The sequence below is a fragment of the Anser anser genome (assembly GCF_964211835.1).
Source record: "Anser anser genome assembly, chromosome: 2".
NCBI lineage: Eukaryota > Metazoa > Chordata > Aves > Anseriformes > Anatidae > Anser > Anser anser.
The window spans coordinates 25,383,390-25,410,009 of NC_139721.1; the positions used below are offsets into that span (position 1 = coordinate 25,383,390).

The following is a 26,620-nucleotide window of genomic DNA, read 5'->3' on the forward strand; positions in this document are numbered from 1 at the left end:
TTCTTCTAATTTAAGTAGGAAATAAGAATTTTATTTCCATCAAAGATGAGCCTAAGCTTAAGATCTTCAAATGAGGAATTAGAAAGTGTGTATAATTAAAGCACCCAGCAAGCTATGACCTGTGGCAAATCCAGGAAAGCAGTAACATCTGGAAAAAATCGGGTTTTTGTCACTTCTCAAAACCAACGCAACAAAGAATAGAGGGATTATTTTCCAATTCAGAGAAGGGAAGGAAGAAGTTGCTGTTCCCACACAGTGCCATCCAGCAGGGCAAAGCAAAGTTTCTGAGGTCTGGGGATAGGAGCTCAGTGAAGCCACGTGGTGCTCTACTAAATGCAAGAGTTGTAACTTCATAACATATTAAAAGTGAAGTGCTTAGACAGACTTAGCTGATTTTTAAATTTAAGGTCTCTGACCCCTTGCTTTATACCTGTTATTTAAATTATTCCCTACTTCATCAAAGGAAATGAGTGCTGAAGGTGTGCGTGCTGGCGATCAAAGCAGGAATAAAGCTGCCTGTATTTAACTGAGCCACGAAACCTTCGCTGCGGCTGCTTCACGTGCTGAGGCAGAACAAGTAATTGCTTCCCATGGTTGCTCCGGACTTGATGAAGTTTTAACTCAGGTGGCAGAGAGCACAGGGTGGGCTAGGTGCTCGCCCGAGCCTCTTTCCACCCATTTACCTCTGAGTTCTACCATAACCCCCTAAAATGTTTAAACAGATTATGGTATTTTGAAGAATGTTAGTTCTGAAATACCGCATATGGTGTCATTTATTGTATAATTTTCCCTTTAGCAGTGATTTCCCCTTTAGCTCTTTCCTTTGGGAAATACTACATGTTGAACTGTCTGGCAAGGCAGAAGTGAACCACATGGATGCTTTTCTCCTTCGTGAACTTCAAGGGTATTTTCTTGACGCACCAATGCCGTCATTTATTCTTACAAAAAAACTTTCAGCTTTGAAAGTTTGCAATTTTAAATTTGGTTGGACGAAGATCTGTCTTCAAATTAAAACTTATAAATGTTTCACAGATGGTATAGCTCTGTTCAGCTCTGAAATCCGTAGGGAATTTGGTTCTGGAGACAAATAAAAAATCCTAATAATGAAAAGTAAATGTAAGGTGCATATAATCCCTAAAATAGGAACACACATCTGCAAAATGCCATGCTTTTTATAAGTAGTACTATAAAACCAATTACTGTACAGATATATTCTAAGTAATGTTTTTATGAGTGAGTTTTGGCCAAGTACATTTTGTTTTTTCTTCCTGTAGAAGTTGTGACAAACTTTGCTGGGCATAGAAGGAACCTCTGACAATTTTAAGTCTCTTTTTGCTTAAAAAAAAAAAAAAAAAAGAAAGAAACACAAAACACAAATTTACATCATTATGAAGTCTTTCAAAAAATCTAAAAATCTTTGTTTTTGCAATCTAGGAGCATAGTCTCCCAGAAGCAGAACTGCTAGAGGTGATTTGGATTTGGTTTTCTTAGCATTGCATCTCTTCTTTCACTGCAAAGGTAGTCGAGGTGGCCTTTGTGCAGAATTTAGGTGTCTCACATTCCTGAAATTAGGTGGAACTAATCTGGGTTGTTGTTGGAATTTATTTTTCATAATGGGTTATGATGAATGCTCAGGATTTTGAAATGGCCCAGAGAATATACTAAGTGTTCATATGGAATATTATTACCCGTGTACTGCCTTTGAACATAAATTTGGAGCTAATTTCATGGGTTTCGTAGGTGTTGTGTAACTAAGAGCAGAGCAGCACCTTTCCCCGAAGCACAAAGAAGTTTTCCTGGAAGTAGCAATGGGAGTTCTGTTCCTACTGCTTACATGGAGCTACCAAACAGCCTGGTACGTGGCAGAATAAAAGTTGTAATTCCTACATGGATATAACCGTGGGTTATTTGAGCAACATTTTTTCCACCTGACTTTGTACATTTCGGGCTTTTTTTTTGGTTATTTTTTTTCCAAATTTAACTGAATTTAAAGTGATCTCCACTACTTCCAAGATCAAATTAAATTAAAAATACGTTAAATTCCTTTTATTAAAAAAAAAAAAAAAAAAAAAAAGGAAATAAAAAGTCCCCAAGGAAAGCAGAGCTAGATTCTACCAGAAGCACTATGGGCAAGTATTTTTTTCCTTTGAAATAGCACGCTCATCCTTTGAGAGAAAGTTTCCAGAGGAACGGTGAAGACTGCTGTAAGACTAATGAATAAGACATGTTTAGGTCAGCCAGTGAATGTTTTTTAAGTACTGGTAAAGCTTTTTAAATTCTTATTCCTGACCAAAGTGTGAATAAAATATTCAGTTGCATTATTCCTGCAGTTTTGGCTGCTGGTTGCTTGCATTAAATTCCTTCCTTTGCTATACACAGAATACGGTTACTGTAATTAGGTGGTACACAAAATAGCCAATTAAAATATCAGCAATAATGTCCAAAATATATATTTGCAGACATGTTCTCACTTTAAGTGCAGAGCTACCTATTCTTTGATGATCACAGAGAATCCAGTGACTTCCTTGGATTTTACCTGAGGAGGCTAAAAGGCTATTTTTTATCTCGTGTATCTTGTAAGAACCATAATATCTGTTATTTATTAAACTGTGGACTATGGAAGTGACTGATGAAAAACAGTTCTTTCACTGACAGTAGGCTTTGAATCATACTCAGAAACGGTTTGGGTTATGAGTTGAAATTATTAACCTGCATTGCATCCAACAAAAAGACAACAAAAAAGGAATTTTAAGTTTGATATCCATTTGTAATTAAAGATAAGGTGTTTCTTAATATATGCAGATATTCATTGTGCATTCACCTGCATTTTCAATTACAACTTGTCACAGTACTTTTCTGTTCTGCAGTGTTCTTTTTTGTAAGTGTTTCTTTAAACTGACTAGCTATATTTCAGCAACAAAAATAGTCATCCCATAGATTATTTTTATTGTTTTAAGGTGTCCTCTGTTAATACTGAGGCAGCTTATTGTTGAAGAATTCAGACATAGGAGACTGTCAAATATCACTGCTAAGGTAGTTTGTACATATGCACATATGTAGGTCTTTGTGTGTTCTCTGATAGACACTCCAAGCTTTATTACTATTATTAATCATTTGTATTGCACCATGAATGCATAAAGTGCAGTCTTTGTGCTATATAGTCCCTGCACTTATTTTTTATTATTATTTTTGAAGTCAATCACAGCATATTTCTGTTTCATTAACATAATGACTTTACCTTTCTTTCTTTTTTTTTTTTTTTGGTCAAGAATTGTGCGTTGGGATTTAAACACTTGTGGTCAGCCCTTGAATGGACTTTCAGAACTGTTTTATAACACAAAATGCTATTGACGGTTGGAGGTGATAATAGGCAATTTATTGTGTGCATTAATTATTATCAGTCACTGCTAATGAATAGAACAGGAGGAAAAGAAAAATCATCTGTTCTTCTGAGGGTGTAAGCCTTCAAAAGTGAATTACTAAGCGGGAAGGGAAAGACGGTGAGAAAACAATTAAGGAAACCACAAAAACAAAGAAATCCTTTTGACCTTGTGGAGTCTGTGAAATAGCAATAAACAAATAATCATTCCAGTCAACCTCGCTTCATTTTCTTAAAATCCTCTTTTGAAGAAGCTCGGAAGTTGAGAGCTCACGGTGACTTCATGTGATCTGAAATCACTCTTGCAGTACGTTTAGTAGCCAGTGAAAAGAGCAGCTCCGTTGCATCTTTTCGGGTGGTCGCAAAATCGTTGACGTGCCAGGGACCCGACAGCTGCCGCATGTTGCTCCATGTGGTCCCTCTTCTGCAGAGAGATGGAGAAGAGGCCGGGTCCTCAACCTGCTGGTGTCGGAGGGGCTGGGGCTGCCCAAGACAGCGGAAAAAGACAAATTTCCTGCAGCAAATTTAACATGACCGATTGCTGCGGGATGATGACCGCTGCTATTTTAAATGGGGGAATGGCTCTTTTCAGGTGGTTTCAGGAGTCATAAAGGATCCTGGCTTTTCCTTTACGGAAATCTGATCAGGAAAGTTGCGTTTGAAGCCATTCCTACAGCGAGATTCATACATAATAAATACTATCTCTTATTAATCCATATTTCAGTTTAACTCTGGCTCGTAGCAAGTTACTTCCTCGGGGAACGGAGGATTCTTCGCAAGAGAAGGTGATGAGCCACGGTCCCCGAGGAATTACATTGTGAAAACAAGCATGGTTTCGTACATGCTAATATAGATCTGCTATTCCCCTTCCACATCTATCACAACACGTTTTAAATTGTGGCTGATCTTTTATGCAAATAGCTGTCTTATTAGACGTTGCGGCTGTATGTGCTAATGTCTCCGTGGGTTTCCCGGGAGTTTGCTATCTAACCATCAAAGCGGTGGAAATGCAGGATGATGGCTGCGTGGCTTTGAAGAACAAAGGAGAGCCGCAGCCTTTTCAGGTTCTAGATGCCGGGGTCCGTGGTGCCGAGCCACGCGGGCAGAGGCTCTGCTAAAGTAGGCCAGCCGTGTTCCCAAATAACGGGAAATAATTTTGTCTGCTTCCTCTTCTTGTGTTTTGTTGGCACTGCTAAGACTGCAAACATCTTTCACAGCTGACATTTTGTTACAAAACATTTGTAGGCTATTGAAATTGCAAAAGGCAAGTCAAAACAGTTTCTTGCATAAAAGAAGCCAAGAACTAGTTCTGCAGCACAAAAAATATCTGTTATCTTCTCAACTAGCTGGAAGTTGGAGTGTTACCTTTATTTTCCACTCTTGTTATTACAACGTGAATGCTATGTTGAGAGTATCAGTCAAGAGAATATCTGGGAAGCATAATAGAGGGGGAAAAACCCCGATGGATTACAGCTTCCTGCTTATGCATTTTAGATAAAATGAGAATATTCTCTGAATTAAACCACAGTAATGTGTGGAAACATTAGAACACTATAATTGAGTTTTCAGTTCAGATTAAAAAATAGCAATATTCTTTTATATCTTGTTATTGCATTAGCAAATGTTGCTGATTTTTGAGCACCAAAGTTCATTTTACATCCCATATCCCACCCTTTGAATTAAAGGAGCCTGGTTCAGTCTCTGTTGCGACAGTTTTGCTATTTGACATTAAATGTTAATAAATCTTATAAAAGAGATAAATACAGAAAAAGAGATTGTATGGTTTTAAATGCACAAATCACTGATGGGATCGTCTACTTCGAACCTTGTTTGAAGTTAAGAATGTAATACCGTGGCTGTTGAAGGCTGTGACGCCGACCGTAGCCCATTCAGCAGAGACTTGGCACGTGTTTCTGCGCATGGTTTGGCATGGCAGTGCCTTCAGGGGCTACGCTCCCCAGACAGTGTGCCTTGGCAGAACCGAGGGCACTCCCCTAGCAGCTGGTGGTGCCTAACGTGGAACTTGTCCATCCTTCAAGGCTGTATGTGCACAATCTGCAGACGGTTTGTGGTGACGCAGGAGTTTGCCCTTGGCACTGTCCTCGTCAAGGTCCATTGGGAAACGGCAAATACTTAATCTTGTGCCGCATCTTGGCCAACAGTTGCGCTTGCTGGAGTTGCTCTGGGCTTGAGATGGTAAATCTGGCACTTCTGGAGAACATCAGTCCTCCGGTGTGCACAGGGCTAGGTGGTAGGACGTTTGTGCCATACATATGATCAAATGTGGGGTGAAGGCATCGGTAGGATAAGGGATGTCTTCACACGGTGGGATTTATCACTGTGAGAAGGGTTGTCTTCAGCCCAGTGGAAAAGTTTCAAAACTAGTGTTTTCAGCAATGAACGTGACTTGCCAGGTATTTTTTGATTATAGAAAAGAGGATGAAATGAGCATCCTTACGGTATCTCTTGAGACATTTGTAGCAACCCTGTGAGGGTATGAATGGTGGCCCATTAAGGCACTGCACGTTACTTGGGTGTACTGGGGGGTTGCTCGATTGCTGCTCAGTGATGCTTGTTCACAGAAGATTTCACAGCTTTCACCATCAATCTCCATGTTCTTTCCATTTGTGGATCTCTAAAGACCATGGCAGGAAGGTAGGAGAGTGGGAGATTGCTGTATTTTAGGTATCTGTTCTTATCTTCTGCTCAAGGTGGCCTGGGGAGAAATCCCTTAGTTTTTTTGACTAGGTACGCCTGTGGGTGCACACACCCTGCCTAGTCCTGCCTCAGACCCATGCCCATTGCATAGATGTGTTTACCACTAATAGGAGAAGCTCACAATGCTGCATTCCCTCTGTGGTTTACTAAATATATATATCTACATATATACATGGAATGAAATTCAATGGTGGTACTGAAAGCTAAATAACAGAACAATCAGTTTAAAATACTTTTTTTTTTTTTTTTTGAACTCAAGGTAACAAGTATTTGGTAATGTTAATAACCTATGCAGTGGGGGAAAAGGTATGTTTAGAATTAATCTAATGGTTTTTAGAATGGTGATGATTAACTCTGGTGTCTCGGTGTCTCTGGGTAGGCTTCCATCTTTGTGTGTAATATAGTAAATGCTGTTTGTTACAGTTTCTGTTGGTGTTAGAAAACATTTATTTCCTTAGTAAGTTATTTAGGAATAATGTCTTTTTTTTTTTCTTCTTTTCTTCTGGTACTGACAGTGATTTTCAAATTGAAAACAATGGGTAGAAAAGATGCCTCTACAGCAAGGACTCCTGTTGACCAATACAGGAAACAAATAGGTAAGAGATCTGAAGAAAACTTTGTGTGCTTAAAAAAACCTCTGTTTTGTGCAGGTAGACTAGTTGGTTTAACAAAACGTATTCTTTCTGCTCCAAAGCTTTGTGTTGCTTAAAATAAGTGATGCAAAATAATGGACACTCTGAGAAAACATGTTGTATGCTGTTGACTAATTCATTCAGCAAAACCTTTTATACAGACTTTGTTTTGTGTAACTTAAAAAATCCACCTTCTGTATTTAGGATTGTTAGTGAAAGGCTGCAGTTAGGTGGCTACACGATGTTTCTGAACTGTTGGAACTTTCATTATTTTCCTGTTTGTCTCCAGTTTGAAATATGGACGTTTCTGAAAGCAATAAGTGTTTATGCTTATAACAATTTTTGATATGCTGAATGATACAGACCTTTACATGGTATAACTACATTTATTTTCACATTATTCAAATACTTTTAACATTTTAATAAGTTATTTTCTTTTTTTTTTTCTTGTTGCTACCCATTGTAAATGTAGGTAACCTGTATGCAAAGTATTCATGCACAGACACATACACTCACACAGATACACGCAGAGCAGACACAAATCCCTATTTCATAGCTTATATGCGAAGGTAAGTGACTAATTTTTGGAATCCATATATGAGGAGTCTGTCTCTCTAGGTGTAAAATATTATAAAACAGATACAATATTTTTAAAGTACATATATAAAGTGAAGTAATTTAATCTATACTTAGTTATTTAAGTAAATGATTTTGTTTCACAGTTGCTAAGCACCCACATCTGTGTTTAAATATGTGGAAAAACAGCAAGTGTCTGGGAAGAAAAGGCTGTTTATAATGCACATTCTTATGGTGGACGAGCTAAGGTTATGTGAACAACTGTAATTTTAGTGTGCCTTAATTTATTTAGTGCTACCTTAATATTTTAATATAATTGTTTTAATGGGCTTTTCTGCATTTAAAGTTCAAAGTAAGGGACTATTTTATTTTATTTTATTTTTTAACTATCTACAGAATGCTCTGTGTTTCCTAATCCTGGGCAGTTAGTGTGGCAGACTTCCTTGGTTAATTCTCTGAGATAGAAACGTGGTTGAAAATCTCCAAGTACACTTACAGATGGGAAACAAATATACTGAAAATGTTCAGATGGGCTCTGTGCTTTCGTGCAATTTAGAAAACCCTGCAAGGAAACTATTGCCTAGGAGAAGATGACACCTCAAATACTTCACCAGAGTGGGTTAGGTAAGAAGTAGAAACCCCTCAGTGTATCTTCAAGACAGTGCTTCCCATGGAACTGGGTGTTTAGAGAGGCTTACTGCATCAGCTTTCTGACATCATCTCCGCATGGTTTTTGTTGCGGTCAGTGCTTTTCCAGATACCTCTTTTAGGGTTGCTTTTCTTCTTTTTGTGAACACCTTTGAGTGACTGCTGTTGGAGTTGTGTTTTTTGAAGTCCTTTGCGTGGTAGCAGAGACTAGGGGTCTTGAAGGGCTTCTCAGCAGGGTAGGACTCTGGTACGTGAAGTTTCTCTCCTTCCAGCAGGAAATTCTTCTGTCCAGGCTCTGCCTTCAGCAGGATCCCCCTGGGACCAGGCTGGACCACTGGAGGACCAGTGAGAAGGTAAAGCTGCCACTGAGTATGAGACTTGCAAAATGACCTCACACTTCAAAGCTTTAGGTATTTCTTGCACGCTAACGCCACTGGGCACCATGGTTGCACGTCTCACACCTATGTTCCAGGACTGATCCGCGGTGACTTGAGCAGGGAGAGGATGCTGTGTTGTAGCAAGGAGACAAGAGAATGTACACTGGGGCCCAGCACTCGGAGAGATGCTGTCATGTAGCTGGCTCTCCTGTTTCGGGCTAGGCTTGTACAGCATGTTGTCTGAACAATTTGGCACCTTCCCTGTTATATGATGCAGCACCGTGATCTATTGGGTACTGCAAAGTGCAGTGTCTGAGGAGTCTCATAATAAGCTCATTTTCCTTAGAAGTGACACACTGCTCTTAGCTTGGCAAAGGCAAGTGTTAAAAATTATTGTAGGGAAGAATCTCACACTGGCAGGCAAATAAACTATATAACCTACGAGGTGTTTTTCTGTCTCCAGTTTCTGTGATTGTATTATTCCTTAGAGGACAGAGAGCAAGAACTGAAATAGACTATCCATTGCCTTTTGCTCTGATTATAGTTTTTTCAGCTCCCACTCTGGTTGTTCACTAATACAACCGCAGAGTTTGCCAATGGAAATTAGCTCTCTGCTCTCACCACTGAACTTAATGAATGTAACAGGGGGGAGCTGAAAATTTATGGGTAGGGTTTTATACTTTAATGTTGCAAGTGTGTTTGAGTTTTACATATAGGCAGTTTAGGCTAGCTTCAGGCCTGGTAACTGAACTTAGTGGAGCTATCCCTCTATTCTCCTTATGCTCCCAAGGTCTGTTAGTGCAATAAATGCAAACCTGCTCCAATGAACAGATTTTCTTACCATGATAAGTATGGAAGACTTTTTTTTTCTTTTACAAGTGATGATAACTCATCTGTTTGTCACAGAATCACAGAATGGTTGAGGTTGGCTGAGGCCTCTGGTGGTCACCTGGTTTAACCTTCTCAAGCAGGGCCACCCAGGGCAGATTGCCTATCACCATGTCCAGGTGGCTTTTGAGTATCTTCAGGAATGGGGACTCCGCAGTCTGTCTGAGCTACCTGTTCCTGAGTTTGAGCACCCTTAATGTAAAGAGCTCTTTTCTAATATTTAAATGGAACTTCCCGTGTTCCAGTTTGTGTCCATTGCCTCTTGTCCTGTCACTGCATAGCATTGAAAAGAGCCTGGTTCTGTCCTCATTGCACCCTCCCTTTAGGTATTTATATACACTAATGAGATCCCACTGAGCCTTCTCTTCTTTAGGCTGAACAGTCCCAGCTCTCTCAGCCTTTCCTGGTAGGAGAGATGCTCCAGTCTCTTAATTTTAATTCTGTTTAATCTGTTTCTTCATGGCCTGATTTCATTGAGGTACTTATTAAAAATCATAAAAGAAGAATTTCAATTTTCTCTTAAAATCTAGTCTTCAAATAATCCTAGATTTGGCAGCTTAGATACCTTTGCAGGGATGCATTAGTGTGAGGCAGCTTAGCAGAAGACCCTCCAGCTTACCAAACGCTGTCGCTCTCCAGGACTGTGTAGCTTCTGGGAGGTCATTCTTGTCTGTAAGAAAAGAGAGACAGAAGGATCATGTGTTTTGGAGGTGGATTACCTTTCCCAGATAGGTTATAATCTAGAAGCAGTGGGCAAGGGGATGCTGCATGGGGCCTGTCTTTAAAAACTTAATTTATCAAGTCCCTTTACAGTTCTAAACCCATCTGTGAATGATCGCTATCCTTTGTCTCCAGGTGTTCAGCATGTACGGGGTCTTGAAAATATTGTGATGTCTGCTGGCTGAACAGCTATCTTTTGCTGACTAATGGTGTGGTGTTATTTTTTAGCTCATGATTTACTGTTCCCTAGCCGTGCTGAATAGAAGGTAGCCAGATTGAAACATTCTTAGTACCTTTTTTTGGATGGAAAATGCAGTCTTCAAAGAACAACATGTCACAAAGTCATGTCAACTTCAACACAATTTTCAATTAGGTTTTTAGTGGAGTAATTTGAACTAAAAGCAGATTTTTAATTTCATTTTGTTCCAAGCTTTCTGTTTTGTTCTGAGTTTCCATACGGCACACCACATGCTTGCCCTATGCCATGGTTTAAGTTCATGTTGATCGCTTCAGTTCATTCTTCTTTTTCTCTCTTTCACAAGTGAGGGATCGCTTGTGTTTTGTTTGCTGCTGCGCCATTAGCAGTTGCTTTTTGCTTTCAGAGGGTTCCCCCAGAATAAAGACTGATATTGCTTGTCTCTGTCATCTGGCTTCCAGCCACATCTCTGCCGCTAGCCAAAATTTGTCTGTAGTGCTTGCAAGTGCTCCAGTATCCAACAGTGGCACTGCTTTTTCTACAGGGAGTAAAGGGAAGTTTTTGCTTATCAGACCAAACTAGCACTGACTGCTTGAAGACTGTCCCCAAGTGAGGCAGAGGACGGCAGCAGCAGCCTTTTCAAGCTGACTTGGACAGAGCTTGGAGAAAGAGGGGAGGAGGAAGGACAACGCCATGGAAGTTTGTCTGTGCTCAGTCCTCTCCAGCAGCCCCCACTCTAGGGGAAGCATGAGGCAAAGTGATTTTAATGTTCTTTATTCAACTGTCTCTCCCATACACAAATTTATACCTGAGCATGCACAACGTACACCCCCACGATGCAGCAGCAGACAAGGCGCTCCTCTGCGTAGCATTTATTTATCACTGCTGCTGTTTGTGCTGCTGTGCTTAATTTGCTGGGATCAGAGGAGAGGTGTGAGGAAGCATGCATCTTTCCGCATCTACGTAGCTTTGCTTCACAAATGCTGTGAAAATAGCAACAGGTTTTGCACCATATTTGCTTTGTTTACTGTTATGTACGCTTTAAGTTCCCAGAACAATTCCACATGTATATTTTCCATCCCTCTTCATCTGGTGTGTCACTTGCTCAGCATAGGAGCCGCAGGATTTGTGGGTAGTGTTCATGACTCGTGTGATTGCGGGATCCTAAGCAGGCATACTGAGAGGATTATAGTATAACTAAAACCTGGTCTACAAATCAGGAATAGACATACTTTTGGCTCACATTACTATTGTGTTGCTGTAACATAATTTTTCATGAGGAGAGGTTGTTTGCCAATCATTCAACTTCCAAGTTGGAGACTCAAAGGTCTGCTTATTGTCTGCTCTGAGTCCTTGGACTCGCTGGCTTGATCCTGCATGTCTGTAACACGTGTAAGCACAGCTCTGGGGTAAGCCAGGCTCCGTGCGGCCCCTGGGGAGGAGTGAAAGTTATGAATGAAAATAAATTCTCTTTTTGTCTTGGAAAGCGCAAGGTGCTAGGCCAAGTGTGATGGCTCGATGGTGGTGGTGCTCGCTGGTGTAACGCACACGCAGCCATGCAGAGGCAAAGGGGACCGAATAGGAGTCCTGGAGACCCTGGTGCGGAGAGAGGGCCATCAGCCTGAACAGCTACATCTCCGTGGGTGAAGTGGCCCCTTTTCAACAACTCCTGAGTGTGGGGAGCTGGAGACTTGTCCAAAACAAAGGCACCTCCTCCTAGCGTCAGGGCTTACATTCCTGATGAGGTGGAGAAGAGCTTGTGTGGCTGCATGAGCGCCTTGGGCAGGGACGGGCTCTGTGGCCTCCCAGCCTCCAGCACAGAGTACCTCAGCTGGGTGACCACAAAGGAGGGCAGGCCCAGCCTCCCCAGCCAGGAGTTATTTGTGCACAGATATCTGCACTGATGTGGTTGCACTGATGAAATAAAGGAGTAGATTGTGGAGAGAGGCATGAGGAGGATGTGACTAGCAGCAGCATGGACATCTCAGGAGTTCCCACCTCCAGCCACCAGCTCAGTCCTGAGCATGGACCTGTTGCCTCCTTTTCTCCAGAAGGAAACCCTTCTCATGGCAGGGTGCCACATCCAGTTGCCCTGCTGTTAAAAAAACTCCTCTCCCTTTACTCTCTACCACCTCACCTTTTTTATTGTTTTCCATTATTGTTCATTTTCTTTTTTTTTAAAGAGTTAATGTTCCTCTGCTTTCCTTATCCTGAATGGTGCCATACGTACTCAAATCTAATTGTCTTTATTTTCAGCTCAGAAAAAGAAAAACTGTTATGTTTTGATATTTTCTTTTGAAATACGTTACGTACTTTGAAGTGAAATGTGATTTTTTTTGTTTTGTTTTGGATCAGGATATGTTTGTTGTCAGCATCAAAATTTTAGATTTCATTTCTGAAACAACACCAACAGCAGCAAAAAATGTTTGGACTGAATTTGTACTGAAAATTTCAAAATCACACCATTTATCGCAAAACAGTAATTCCTGTATCTTTTGTCTGCTAAGAGAAGGCACAGGACCAGAAGGCAGTATTTTGATCATTGAGAATGCTGTCCTTTGTGGCAAGCAAATATGTACCGGGACTGATATCAATTGAATGAAATTCTCCAACCTACTTTTTTAAATAGTCTTTTTTTTTCCCCCATATTTGGTATCAGTCAACTATTTATTAGGGGAAAGATGGGAAGGGAAAAAGTACAGAAACAAATGCCTGCTATTCTGACTAATTTTAAGTTGAGACAAAAAGGAAGGGACCTCTCCTAGTATTTATTTTGGGGCAGAAAAACAAACCAATAAATAGATAGGACTTTTTTATACATATGGAACTCTAATCTCTTGAGTTTTTAAATAAAAAGATACTATTAAGCACATAATAAAGAGAAAAGGAGGGGAGAAAAAAAAAGACCACTCCTTTTGCTTTTACTTGAGAATGTCGTCAAGTTTTGCGATCTTCTCCTATGCTGAGTTTCATACTTTATGCTGATGTGCCACGCATACCACGTGTAGTCATTCTCTTGTTTGGGTGATGGTGCCATGGAGAATGAATTTCTTTGTCACAAAAACTGAGCTATATCTTTTGGCCAGTGATTGCTGCTTTAATTTCAATTTTATGCCAGTGGCATCACTTCTTGGAAACTAAAGAGCAGCTGAGGGAAACAGTGCTATGAAGTGAAACCTAGACTAGCTGTACTAATGCAATCCTCATTTTTTGTCAAATGGGATGTTTTTAAATATGTTCTGTGAAGACTGATGATGGATTTTAAGCACGTATGGTATGCGATCACTTATTTTTTTAAGTCCAAAGCAGTAAAGCTGTATTTTATTGCCTTGGCTGAGAGCATAGAAAGTGGTGGTGGGTCTGGATATGTACTTGTGTTTGTGTGGATATTACTGAGCAGGGACGGGAGGGGAGTGTGCAGCATGCCATGTGCTGTGGAGAATGATGGTAAGGAGGAAGGTGGGGAATCAAAGAATTACAGAATGATTTGGGTTGGAAGGGATCTTAAAGATCATCTAGTTCCAACCCCCCTGCCATGGGCAGGGACACCTCCCACCAGCCCAGGTTGCCCAAAGCCCCATCCAGCCTGGCCTTGAGCACCTCCAGGGATGGGGCATCCACAGCTTCTCTGGGCAGCCTGTGCCAGGGCCTCACCCTCTGAGTGAAGAACTTCTTCCTAATATCTAATCTAACTCTCCCCTCTTTCAGTTTAAAGCCGTTCCCCCTTCCCCTATCCCTACACCCCCAGACAAAGAGTCCCTCCCCAGCTTTCCTGTAGCCCCCTTTAGGCACTGGAAGGCCGCTGTAAGGTCTGCCCGGGGCCTTCTCTTCTCCAGGCTGAACAACCCCAGCTCCCTCAGCCTGGCTTCATAGGAGAATCCAACTCCCTTGGCTTCCATCCCTTCTCCACAGTAAATCCCTGTTGTTTCTTTGAACTTGTTTGATTATGCTACTTCTACTATACGTTTATACTACACATGTTTAGTACTTTTATACAGATGGAGGCTCATAGTCTGCTCTTATTTTAAGCTCATCAACAATATCACCATTTCACTGAGTGGTGTCGCTATGATTTTTTTTTTTTATAGGTGTAAATGACAGTGAAATTTGGCTCAGTGTTTCCAATTGCTGAGCTGCGTTTCAGTATGGTGTTATTTCAAGCACTTGCAGTTCCTGTAAGGTAGCTGGTGTCTACAGGGTTCTTGCAATGATACATATTTGTGCTTGTGCTTTCTCTGAGCTGCCTGATCCATTCTTCAGTGGATTCATTTTTGCAGTCAAAAATCATCCTAAAACAACCTCTTTGCATCTTATCCAAAATACATAAAAATTTTGCTGTAGACACATAAGCATGTATATATTACATCTAGAGACAGAGCAGTTTAACAATTTTAGAAATTCTTGTATCAGCCTTTGAAAATCTTATCTCAGATACATGAAGGGTAGACTTCAAAGTACTCACATCTGAATGTGAATCTGTAAATCTAACTTCAGACACATTTCTTATAAAAAAATCTCAGACATCATTTTTCTATGTATACAGTATTTATATATATTCATTCTCTGCTTGTGTTCCATGTGCTTATACTTGTAAGTAATAATATTTCAATATAAATGCAAGGAGAGTTGAGCAATGAACTACACATCTGATTTTCTCTTTTTTTTTTTTTTATCATCAGACAGCAATGCAGAAAAATAAAATGGTCAGTGCATATTTCCACATATGCTCTTGCTAGATGCTTAAGATGGACATAATGCATAGCTGTAACCACATCTTCACTTACAATGCTACAAGATGTTGAGCTATTTTATTTGGTGTTGTTAGGTTTTGCCCAGCCGTTGTCCCACAGTGGAGCGTGGCAGTCCATTAAATCTGTGCTGCTCCCTCAGTGTCTGGCTAGCAGAAATGAAGGCAGCAAGGAGGCTGGTGAGCTTTGCAGGGGCCACTGAAGCGAAAGGAAACACATACAATTCCCTTGGTTCAATTCTCTTCCCTTCAAGAGGTTTAACTGGAGAGGCTTTTGTATTTCATACTTCAGGACGTGACCAGTTCAACAGGTATCACACCTATTTATGGCCATAAAAAAATGTGTTAGGTGTCTGTGTTCTGGGTAAGCATGACCACAGAACAGCCATCTGGCTTCTGCAGGATGAATTTGTAATGAATTTTTACATATTGGTGATGGTTGTCATGTGGTCCATTAATTGCATGTTGACAGGGATTTCTGTAACTTATTTGAATTGAAATATTTTTTCAGTGGAGGCTTTTTCTTCTATAATGTCTTATTTTGGAAGAAAGAAGTTAGGAATGGGCTTCATTGTGGTTTACAAGGTCTTGAACTATTTATGGGATTGCCTGCTGAGTCTTAAATATAACTTTCAGGGTTTGGGTGTTGGATGGGAAGTGAAATAGCAGGAGAAGCATCTTAGTGAGCTCAAAATGCTAGAATGAAAATATAAAAAGGCAATTGCTTAATTTGAATTGGAATTACAGAAATTGCAAACATGATGCAACTGTCATTTGCTTTTACTTGATGGTTAAGGCTGATCAAAAATATGCACTATTGAAAATATTCACATAGGCAGGGTTATTTTGAGATGTTTCAAATGTGTAGCTGTTGGATCAGTACAACACAGCACCATGAAGTGAACAAAAGAGCCATACAGTGAGAAGTGGAATGTAGGTTATGTACCAGTACTCTGCTGTGACTGAGTGCTCTGATTGCAATTAATAAATTTACAGATAATATAAGGCAAGTCACTGATCTATTGTTTAGTCTCTGAAATATTTTACTTGAAGTCTTTTTCTTGTAATCATCCCAGCTACATAGATAAGGTGTGTAACATTGGAATGACTGAGTGGATTTTGCTCTGCAAAGCTATTGCTCTAAAATAACTTCTATATTAAATAATAATATCCTCAAGAGTTTTGACTGCCTGTTAAATACAAAGGGTAGAAAAAGGCTACCTTTGCCTTAGTTTACATTTTGTGAATGTCTTGTCTTTATTACCATGTCTGCATCGACGCTATAAGATTTGTAGCAGCAGTGACAACCTGAATCATGACTTCTGATTTTTCATTAACAAAATAACAATGAATTTAGAATACGTGTTTAATTGTTTAGAAATAATTTTCCTGTGGTATTTTAACCAAATACCTGTGAATACCTTTCTTGTTTGTTAGAATTGGGGTTTGATAATCTAGGATGTAATAGGTAACAGGATGTGACACAGCTCATCACTAAATCACTTGCTCAGGTTCAGCCTAGGTGATAGTCATGGGAAGATGGTAACTGCCTGGCAGATGTTGGGTGGCATTTATGATGCAATGTTTGTGCATTCAGTTCCTAGCGGAGAAGTGTTGAAAAACATCATTATTTGTTGGCAGTCAAAACAGCGAGGAGCTGGATAATGAACTAGCATATGGAAGGAAACAGTGTCTCAGCATTAGACATGGTCCCTTCAGCTCAAGGTTATGGCATACTGATGAGAGTGGCCCAGATTCACTGAAGCTGTTGCAAGACTGAATTCAGAGGGTGTGTTAAATCCTTCGGCTTCGGGCCCCTTGAGCATTGCACACATGCTGACCTGCCTCTTAGCAGTGCTAATCGTGCAGAGAAGAGCAATGAAGCTGGTGAAGGGACTGGAAAACAAGAGTTATGTGGAGCGGCTGAGGGAGCTGGAGTTGTTTAGCTGGGAGAAGAGGAAGCTGAGGGGACACCTCATCCCTCTCTTCAGCTGCTTTAAAGAAGGTCGCAGCAAGGAAGGTGAGAGTCTCTTTTCTCAGGTGACAAGTGACAGGACTTGAGAAAGCAGTCTCAGGTTGCTCCAGGGGAGGCTTAGGTTGGACATTAGGAAGAATTTCTTCATGGAGAGGGTGGTCAAGCATTGGAATGGGCTGCCCAGGGAAGTGGTGGAGTCCTCATCCCTGGAGGACACGGCACTGAGGGACATGGTTTAGAGATGGGACTTGGCAGGTCAGGATGATGGTTGGAATTAATGAGCTTGAAGGTCTTTTCCAACCTAGATGATTCTGTGATTCTAATTGACTTGACCATGATGCTGAGCTCTATGGCACTGCATCGCCTAGTTTGAAAATGGCTTTTACCTAGCCATTTCAGAGCACAGGCAGAATGAATGTGCAACTGTTTGTGTAGGCCTTGCCTGAGGGACCTTCAGTCAATGTCACTGAAGAGCTGGAAGGAGTTTTAAGTTAAGGTAGAATGTAAGTAGGAGTTTTGGAGGTATTGAGTGAAGAGGTGTAAGAATAATCTCTGTAGGCTTTTATTCTAACAGGTGAAAAGTCTGAATTTGGGCTGATGTCTCATATCTGCACGTGTAAGTTAAGCCTGGGACTGCTTTCTGGCACAGAGGCCAACTGCCATCGAACACCCCTGACCATACTGTTAAGCTCTTTATCCCTAACACAGAGTGGCTGCATGCAGACTGCTTCCTGGAAGTTGCTCCGGGCCCACATTAACTCTTGAGCCATGTGTGGGAATTGCCTGGGAGCTGCTTACCTTGGGCATGAACTGCATCAGGGACTGTGCTCGCAACTGGATAGTGCAGACCGTTCAATTCCAGTTCCTAGTGGCATTGTATAATATGCAGTACACCTGCAAACAGATAGCCAGGGGGTGCAGTTGACATTACAAAGTGACCTTTAGCAACACCCATCTAAGGCACTTGAATCTTGCTACTTCCCCATGTCACAGTGCATACTACACCATCATTTGCAATGGCACAGCTGTTTGTGTGCTGTTTTAACCCAGCTTGAAGAAAACGATGTGCTGGGCAGTTGAATCAATTCCCTTACCAGCTTCATCATCTGGCTGCATGCAGCTGGGCTCATACGCATTGAAGAGCAGGATGGCATGCTGCAGGGACTGAGACACGTGCCAGAACCCAGGCCAACAAGTGCCATAAGCTGGTATTGCTGTTGAACGTATTGTAAAGCCAAACTACAGCTCAAGTCAGTCTATAGAGAGTCTTTATTGCATCTAACACGCAGATTGTACAGATTAGGAGGCAGTGTGAGAAGGATTAGCTTCCTATGTAGGCTTTCCTTGATGTCCTTGGATTCACTTTTGATTTCAGTTGGGTGATGTCTGTGGGTCAGATCTTGATGAATTACATTATGAATAACAAATACTATCATTTAAGTCCATCTATTTCGGGAGATATTTTGCACTCTCTGCAGAGAACAATGACATTGTCTTTCGAAAGGCACAACCAAACCTAAATGTGTTTCTTTTTTGGCACAGCCTTTTTCATTATGGTCAAGCATAGTACAGTGTATTGTGCCTACCAAAGATTAGAAAGAAACAGAATGAAATGATTAGTGGAATTATCTCTGAAGAAATACTTTTCCAGAAAAGCTAGACTGCAGTCCTCCGTGTCTTTTCTGGAAAAGATGGGAACAGTGCAAACTAGAATGAAGTGTACAGGGAGAAACATTGAATAAATTGCAAATCAAATAGAACTGAAGGTACAATCCTTAACATACTTCATAGTGTGAAGTGTCTCAGAAAATCAGCCTGTTAAGTACAATACCAGATGGAAATGATTGGTAGAGGTACAAGAAAATCAGACTCCTGTCTGCAGCACAGGAGGCTCTGTGTATCTTGATAGGGAGCTTGGAAAACCACAGACCCTGTAGCATATATTCTGTGGAAGATTTTCTGCCCAAATGGCTTAATGGAAAAAGCAAATATGATCTGTTGTGTTTGCGGAGAGAAAACTATTAAATTGTAATGAGTAATCGTCATGAAAGGGACAGAGAGGGAAGTGCTTTTACATACTCTTCAGAGAGGGAGAATAAAACGTTTCGCTGTGAACTAAAGCAGAAAAAAAATTAGTTCATGAAGGATCATTTTCCCCATCTTTATTCTACCCCAATGCAAAAAGAGAAGTTGAAACGCATGGTTCAGTGTTAACTTTTTTGCTTTATATAGCTACGTTTTAGGCAATTTTTAGTCTAAAGAGAAACACTTCCTACAGTCGAGAAGCCATGACTGGAAGGTTGGATTTTCCTCTGGTGGAGGTTTGGGACAGGTATTGAACTACTGAACTGAGCAAAGTTATTTCAGAAGCTCATCCTTTTAACCGGGAGCAAAATCCAATCCGTAAGTGTGAAGATAAAAAATGAATAACACTTAGACGCTGGAAGGGCTTCTGTTGCTTTAGGATTTTATTGTCTTTTGTCAAAATACTATCAAAGAACTGTGCGCGTTGCTAACTTGGTAACAATTCTGGAAAAGTTTTGCTATAAAGGAGGCTAAACATGGTTTGTAGGTTTCCTAGAGAAGTGGAATTTCCATCTCTGGAGACTTTTTGGCATATATGAAGACCCAGTCCACATGATCTAGCTTTGAGGTTAGCCTGGCTTTGAACAGTGGGCTGCAGCAGGTAGCCTCCAGAGGTCCCTTCCAGCCTGAATTACTCTGACCTTCTCTCTGATTATTTGCTTCTGAAATGCATTCGTAGTGTATTTACTTAGAACGGTACTGGCATAACGTCATAACACAGAAAAGGTCCTCAGAGCTGCTCACTACCCTCCTTTGCCTGGGCAGATGGAAAAATAGAAAACTAAAGATGTGGCACTTGTCAGACATTGCTATGTGAGAATATCAGGGTGGGTTGTGTCAATGTCTCAAGGCATGGCTTATATCTTTACTTTGATGACCAGCTTGCTACCAGTGCTGTGAATTCATCAGCCAGAAATGCATAGGATAGGATAGGACAGGACAGGACAGGACAGGATAGGAGCCTTTGTTTCCAGTGAGCACCCAAAATACAGCCATGAAGAAATGTGTTTTGTCATTGTGTGTATTGAATGTAGAGATAAGAAAAGCTATTAGATAATTAAAGCTATTGGATAAGGTGACGGTGCATGTGAAGTACTGATTACTGTTTTGCTCATCAGTGAATTGAGAGATGCTGAAAGAACTATTAGAATGACCAAGAAAAGAAAAACAATTTTAAAGTTAAATTTTTTAGCCCAGCCAAACACAAGCTGAGACAAATGTGTTTGCTCTTAGTGAATGTTTTAGGAGTGAACACTAGGGAAAGGCAGCAGTCCATATGCACTCAGTCTGTAACTGAATTTAAATTGTCCATAAAGAGACACAGCTGGAAAACAGACGGTGATTTCTTACCAATAGGAGACTGAGGTTCTTGAGTGATGTCCTACCTGTAGTTTAGAGAAGAGAAAAGCTCTAGATTGCTTTCCAACTGATCATTTCCTATGATCAGTTTTGAACAAAACTGAATGATATGGGTGCCTTCACTAACAGAATACTGGATTTCAGTAGTTCACAAAGTCCTTTCTAGTCATATGTTCCATATGGACAAAGTTTCACTGTGAAGTGGAGCAGCTTTCCAAGATATTTATAGCTAGAAAATGCATTTGGAAGGATTACCATAACTTTCTGCCTGTAGTTTTACTTGCGGAAAAATTAATACTGGGTGTTTTCACCAAAATCAAAATTTAAGGAGAACTGAAAAGATCATGTTGAATTTCACACGCTTTTTTCTCCTTGTTGAAGTGAAGATGAAATTCATACTGAAAGTCTGGGATGGAAGGAGGGAGATATGAGAAGAGGGGTACATGTTTGTGGTCATGTTACATTTTGTTTTTCAGTGCTTGTGCTCTCAACGTAGTATGGTAAAACTTTCAAAGCATTTCCATAGCATCATCTCTTTTTGTTTGGCTGTTTTTGTTTGGTTGTTGTTATTTTGTTTTGATAATCTGCTAGGTACATTTGATGTTGCTGCTTCTTTTTTTTTTATACTTTATTTTAGAGAAGGACAGTACTGAGAGAGAGACAGAGTCTATTAGTAATTACAGTATACAATTTCTTGGGGAATCCCAAGGTACGTCTTTGACGAGACTTTTCTGTTGTCCCTTGGCCCTAGCTGTTGTGGGATGTCCCACTGGCAGGAATAGGATGTGACTCAGGCATTCTCATCATAAAAAATGTCAATGGGAAACAAAACAAAACAAAAGGTTCATACCAAATACCTCATCTCCAAGGGAACAGAAGAGAGAAGCACAAAGCATTTGTAGGTTTTTAAGGAACCCAGGAACATATTTCGTTCAGTAAGTAAATAGGAAGAGTTTGGATAGAGTTTATAGCGGGTGCCAAAGGCTATAGAATAAGGGCATGGTAATATGGGTGGTCTCCACTGTATACATCACTGACTAAAGTGCTTTTTTTAGGTAGAGTTCTCTTTCAGAAGTAAAACCATCTATGTATGTATTGAACAGTGTATGCGAAATCAGTTGTTTCCCAAGAACAATTTTAACTTAGCTTAGCGCATTTTAAATTAAATTCATGTGGGTGTACAGCACTAAACATTGCTGAAATCTTCAGCATAAAAATGCTGCGATCATGGAACTGCACACTATGATGGGGGACACTGAAAGAGCTTCATTCCCAGTGTATCTTGCAGTAGATGGCTGTATTGACTGAAGTGGGTTATAGTTAGGGAAATCCCTGGACCAGAAAGTGGTCAAGGTACATGTATCTACTTGGACTGTTGGTCACTAACATATCAGCTAGGGCTGCTGTGTGATGGTGGTGAGGGATGCTGTCCTCGGAAGAATGAGATAAGGCCATTGCTATACGTTTAACCTTGTAAAATCTCTACACTTTTACTACCAGAAAAGAAGGAAGACTAATCTAGGACTTGAAAGTCTTGACCAAGGTCATACACAAAACATGTGGCCGAGAGAAGAAGAGAGATTTTGGTCCTTGTCTATTATCCTCACCAAAAATGCATTTGTTATCTTCCTCTGGTCCCTTGTCTCACTTGTTACATACCATACTACTTGGTCAATGAATCTTATCATCCGTATTTACTTCTCTATGGCGAGAGGAAGGGGCTTCTGAACATTATTGTGAAATGGAGTTCTGTGTTCAGATTAGGAACAGACAACTTTATGTTAATTCCTTGACTTTTCAGTGCCTGCCTTCCTACCTGTTAATATCTGTATCTGTATTAAAAATACAGGTAGGTGGGTACCTCAGGAATTTTCATGTGTTATTTTGGAGGGGGTTGACCAATAGAAAATAAAGCACTGCCACACCATTGTGTGAACTGTCAGTGAGTTCTTTTGCCACACTCTGTAGCCCTTTTATCATAAGAAAAAAATTACAGATTAGAAATGAACCTGAAATTAGCGTTGTATTTCTGATGCTCCTTTGGATTTTGCACCAAAAGAACTACGAGGTAATTTGATGGAAATCTTCATTTTATGCACCTTTCACTCAAATGTTAGTTGCTCTAGTTTTGTTTTAATAATTTAGTGGTCCTTATTATGCATGTACAGAATCTCTTTGCTCAGTTCTTAGAACTTGGCTTAATCAAATCCACAGGCTTTTCCCTGGATCTATGAAAAGCATATTTGTCATAAGGACTGCATTGTTACTGGAAGTGAAGTTGTGTCTCTTTTCTTCTGAGGAACTGAACTGTTCAAAAACAGGCCATAGGGAGGGTGTGTGGCTTTGTTTTGTTCTGTGTTTCCGTATCTATCTATCTATGAAACAAGACATTCACAAAAGCAATTCACTCTGAGTGTGAGACAAACCTCTAGGTTGCGAGGGACTGAAAAATGACTGAAAAAGAAATGCATTGACTGTTTTTTCACTCTGCATGCTATGTATAATAAATGTGTCCATTCTGGTATGTTTAAAGAATCAATCAGAGAGAGGAATGTTAATAGAGAACTGTTCTGGTAGTTTACAAATAACCTCTTTCATCTGTCTTGAGCAATGCCTGTCCTTTCTGTTGGGAGCACCCTGCCACGGGAAGCGGTGGAGTCTCTGCTGGTGCTGCACATCAGGACTAACCCCCAGCAGATGCACCTCACCCAGGACCTAATTGCTGGGCTGCACGTAACAGTGCCTGGGTGAAATTCTGCGTCATGTATTGCCCTTGAGGCCAAACTTGGTGACTTTACATGAAGAGATCTCTTCAGCAGAGAAAAAGAGAGGGGAGATGTTACTTAGGACCTTGGTGATCAGACCAATGTCAACAGTAAGAGTTTCTGAGGAAGCAGGCACAGCTAAAAGTTCATTTTCTGTTTAATTTAGAGTATTTGTATATGCTTTTAATTCCAGAAACTGAAATTGCTTTGTGCATGGGTTTATAAATATTTATCATACATTTTTAATGAATAAGAAATTGACTTTAAGGGTCACTAGCAGATTCGGTTACTTTTTCAGGTACTTTTTAATTGTTTCTCATTATATTTGTAAATGCAATTTTAAAATATTAAAAAATAAATTAATATAGGCCAATAGAGAATCATCTCAAATAGATAACACTCATGAGCGTTTTTCACTTCTATTACACCATTACACCATTACATCTCAGAGTTTTCGATGAGAACCAAAGTCTTGTGAGGGAAAGAGATTTCCCAGGGTTATACAATAATTTTGTGGCAGATTGAGGAATAAAAAGCAGCTCCAATGTTTTATCTGCTCTAATAGAATAGTTTTCCAGACTCTAGGCTGTTTTCCTCAGCAGTCTCTCCAGCTTTTATGTTTTCTACAGGAGGCAACATACTTAGAAGATCATCCTATGGAGTTAAGTTTTGGAAAAAAATTATGCTGGGAGCAGTCCTTTCTTCTTTGAGTAAACTGCCCCCATAGATGCCTTTCACTATTTAAATTGTTTATGATGAAGTCAGGTTCAAAATAAAACTATTACTGAAACAGACTGACTTGATTCATAAAAACATCAACAGAGGGCTGATTCTGGAGATAATGAAATAAAATCAAAAGGTCTCAGATAAACTCATTGCTATTGCTCTGATGGCGATGTGATTGGAAAAATATGGTGTTTTAGTTAACTGACAAATGTATATGCCTAAAGAGGAGGTGTAAAGCCAAGTCTAGCTATTCTTGTTTCTATATTGATGAGTGCAGTGAATGGATATGAGACATTCTCCTGTAAGGCATCAAGTCCAGTCCTGAAGTCTGGAGTAAGATGCTGTTATTTTACATGTTCTAATACTCTGCACACACACATGGAGTTCTTCCATGAGCCTTCACAAAGGGGAAAGAAAGATGGAATAGTAAGTCTGGAAAAGTAAAGATAAACGTAAAGGCCAGACATGCTTCTCTATCATTTCTTTCTGTAGCAGCAAGCTTTAGTATCTTAATACAAACACAGATCTCATCACTGGCTGTAGCCCAGTTTGGCTTTTGAAGGTAAAATTGTGCCTTCTGATGTGCCTTGAAGACATTATTACGCCTTTAGTTCTGAGGTCCATAAGCCATTACTCTGGGTGCTCATAAATATGCATTTCCTTTACACTACAAGTAAGCTGCTATTGCTGTCATTCACTTTTAGTTAAGACCTGTCAGGTGATGTTTCTGTTGAAGGAAAGAAGTTTAAATTATGGGTGAACTGAAGATATGTAGTTCTTAGGAGTGCTAAAATTATGAGTGAGTTGGAGAGATTATTGCTCACAAGTAATTTTAGGATCTCAAGGGATAATGGTGATGTATACAAGAGATGTTCCCTTCTCCACTAATTCCATTAAAAGCCTCTGATTTCTGCATTGCTGGAGTGAGACTCCAGAAACCTGCTTTTCCAACTTACATAATCACTTTCACAGTATCCTGTAACATCCACCTCTGCTAAGGCTGTCAGTGCATTGACTCCTGGAGTGACAGTGATATATAGGTCTGACAAAGCATCCTTTGCAATGTGCTTCAGTGAAGTGAGAACTGCGAATGCTGACAGTATTACTGCAAACCTTTTACTTAGGCAGAATTAATAAATTACAACTTGTATTTTGGGATGGTCTTGTAATATACAGCTGGTCCAGAATGATATGACTTACTAGTGAGGAATTACTGCATCTTGGCAGACAGCATCCAATTTATTTTCAATTCTGAGAAAAGCATTATCCACTGGATAAGACAGTGGATCAGGAGTTAAGACATTCAGGATCACAGTCGTGCCATTCTTCTGGTGCCTGACCTCACGCAAGTCCCTTCACCCAGATGTCTTTAGTTCCTTCCCCCACCCTGTCCCTTTTTAGATCAAGTGTTGTCCTCGAGTGCTTTTCCTGGCTGCGAGTGTTCGTAGGGTGTCTCTCTCAGGTCGTGCAGCTTCTCCTCTCCTAGGTGAAATCCATGAATCTCATACTTGGACTAAATCTCTACATTTAGTCCTTTACACACAAGTTCTAGCTCCAATTCAGGTATGATTTAGTTCAGAGTTGGGAAGGTTTTCTTCAGCGAGTTGCGACCACCGGTGATGAATTACCAGCACATCAATCTGAAGCAAAGAATGTTTTTAGTCTTGGTGGCAAAGAGACAGGCTAATGTTAAAAAAAATGTTTTCATCAAGCAGGCGTTAGAAGGAAGTCAGCCTAGCCTCTGTTTAGCTGCGTTGTCACCAAGTCTCTGCCCCTGACTCATAATGTGACTTTATCAAAGTTCTTTGTTTGCTGCAAGTCTTTTTTGATTTTCCTAAAATCAGATATAGGATTTAACGACAGCTTATGTAGTAATACTGGTCAAATTACTACTGGCAGGGGCATGGGTGAAGGGGTGATTCTGGGGTGCCGCTGTCTCGCTGTGATTCTCCCCAGGGACAGGCTGCAATCGGTACTGTTGGACACATCAGGTAGCAAGGGGTTAACTGTAGCAGAGGGGGAGAGAAGCTCTGCTGACCTCCTGAAGCACCACCGACCCTTTATCCAGAAGGTTTAATATTGCAGTGCGTGGTGATACCGCGGCGCTTATTCAGCAACCACTGTCGTGAGTGATTCAGTGATGTTGTCTGGCACCGGCGTGATATACACCAGAGTAATTGGGAATAAATTTCGCATTACCAGTATTGAGAATGTTTTTTTAGGCAGTGGTTGCTTTGGTCCATTCATATGCTCAGAGGTTACACTTATTGCCAGAGACATTGTCTGGAAGAGTTTCTTTCTGGTTCAAAGTGTTGAACGGGTTTTCTTCTTCAGTGGGGAAAGAGGAGAGGGGGTATTGGTTTTCTTCGGATCGTGGTCTTAGAGTCATTTGCATGTGTGTTGGTTTTTTTTTTTGAAAAAAAAAAATCACTGGCAGGGGATCTTTAGCTTCTCCTGTGACCTCAATCACTCATATTCTGTGTAAGGTCAAAAAAATGTAACTTTATCTAAGAAAGTGGGAGAAATTTCTGTCTCTGTAGTTTTGGGGGTGAGAAGAACAGGGAAGATGTTTTGTGGAGCATCTGTTACATAGATATGTTTTATTGTGGGCAGCTGAATGGGGTGACCTGGTTGTCAGTCTCCACATTTTCCTTTATCCTCTTTAAATACTCTCAGCGGAGAACTGTTCGTAGTCATTTTCTGCCCTCCTGCATAAGGACGGGCTCACTCTTAGTGGAGCTAACCTCTGGTAATTATACAGCCAACATCACAATAACAATCAAACAGATGGGACATATAATATTCATAAATGATCGAATGCCGCTCCCT

General features: G+C 40.4%; 1 protein-coding gene across 4 annotated transcripts in view; it reads left to right on the plus strand.

Annotated features, from left to right (window-relative positions):
- The window catches only part of TRIQK (triple QxxK/R motif containing), a 63,092-nt gene that overhangs the window by 11,267 nt on the left and 25,205 nt on the right, over positions 1–26,620 (plus strand). For all 4 annotated transcript variants that reach the window (XM_083822981.1, XM_083822980.1, XM_083822979.1 and 1 more), the window contains exon 2: positions 6,613–6,693. In XM_083822981.1, the coding sequence (XP_083679107.1) occupies positions 6,633–6,693 (61 nt within the window). In that variant the 5' untranslated portion in view covers positions 6,613–6,632. The remainder of the gene's footprint in view (positions 1–6,612; positions 6,694–26,620) is intronic.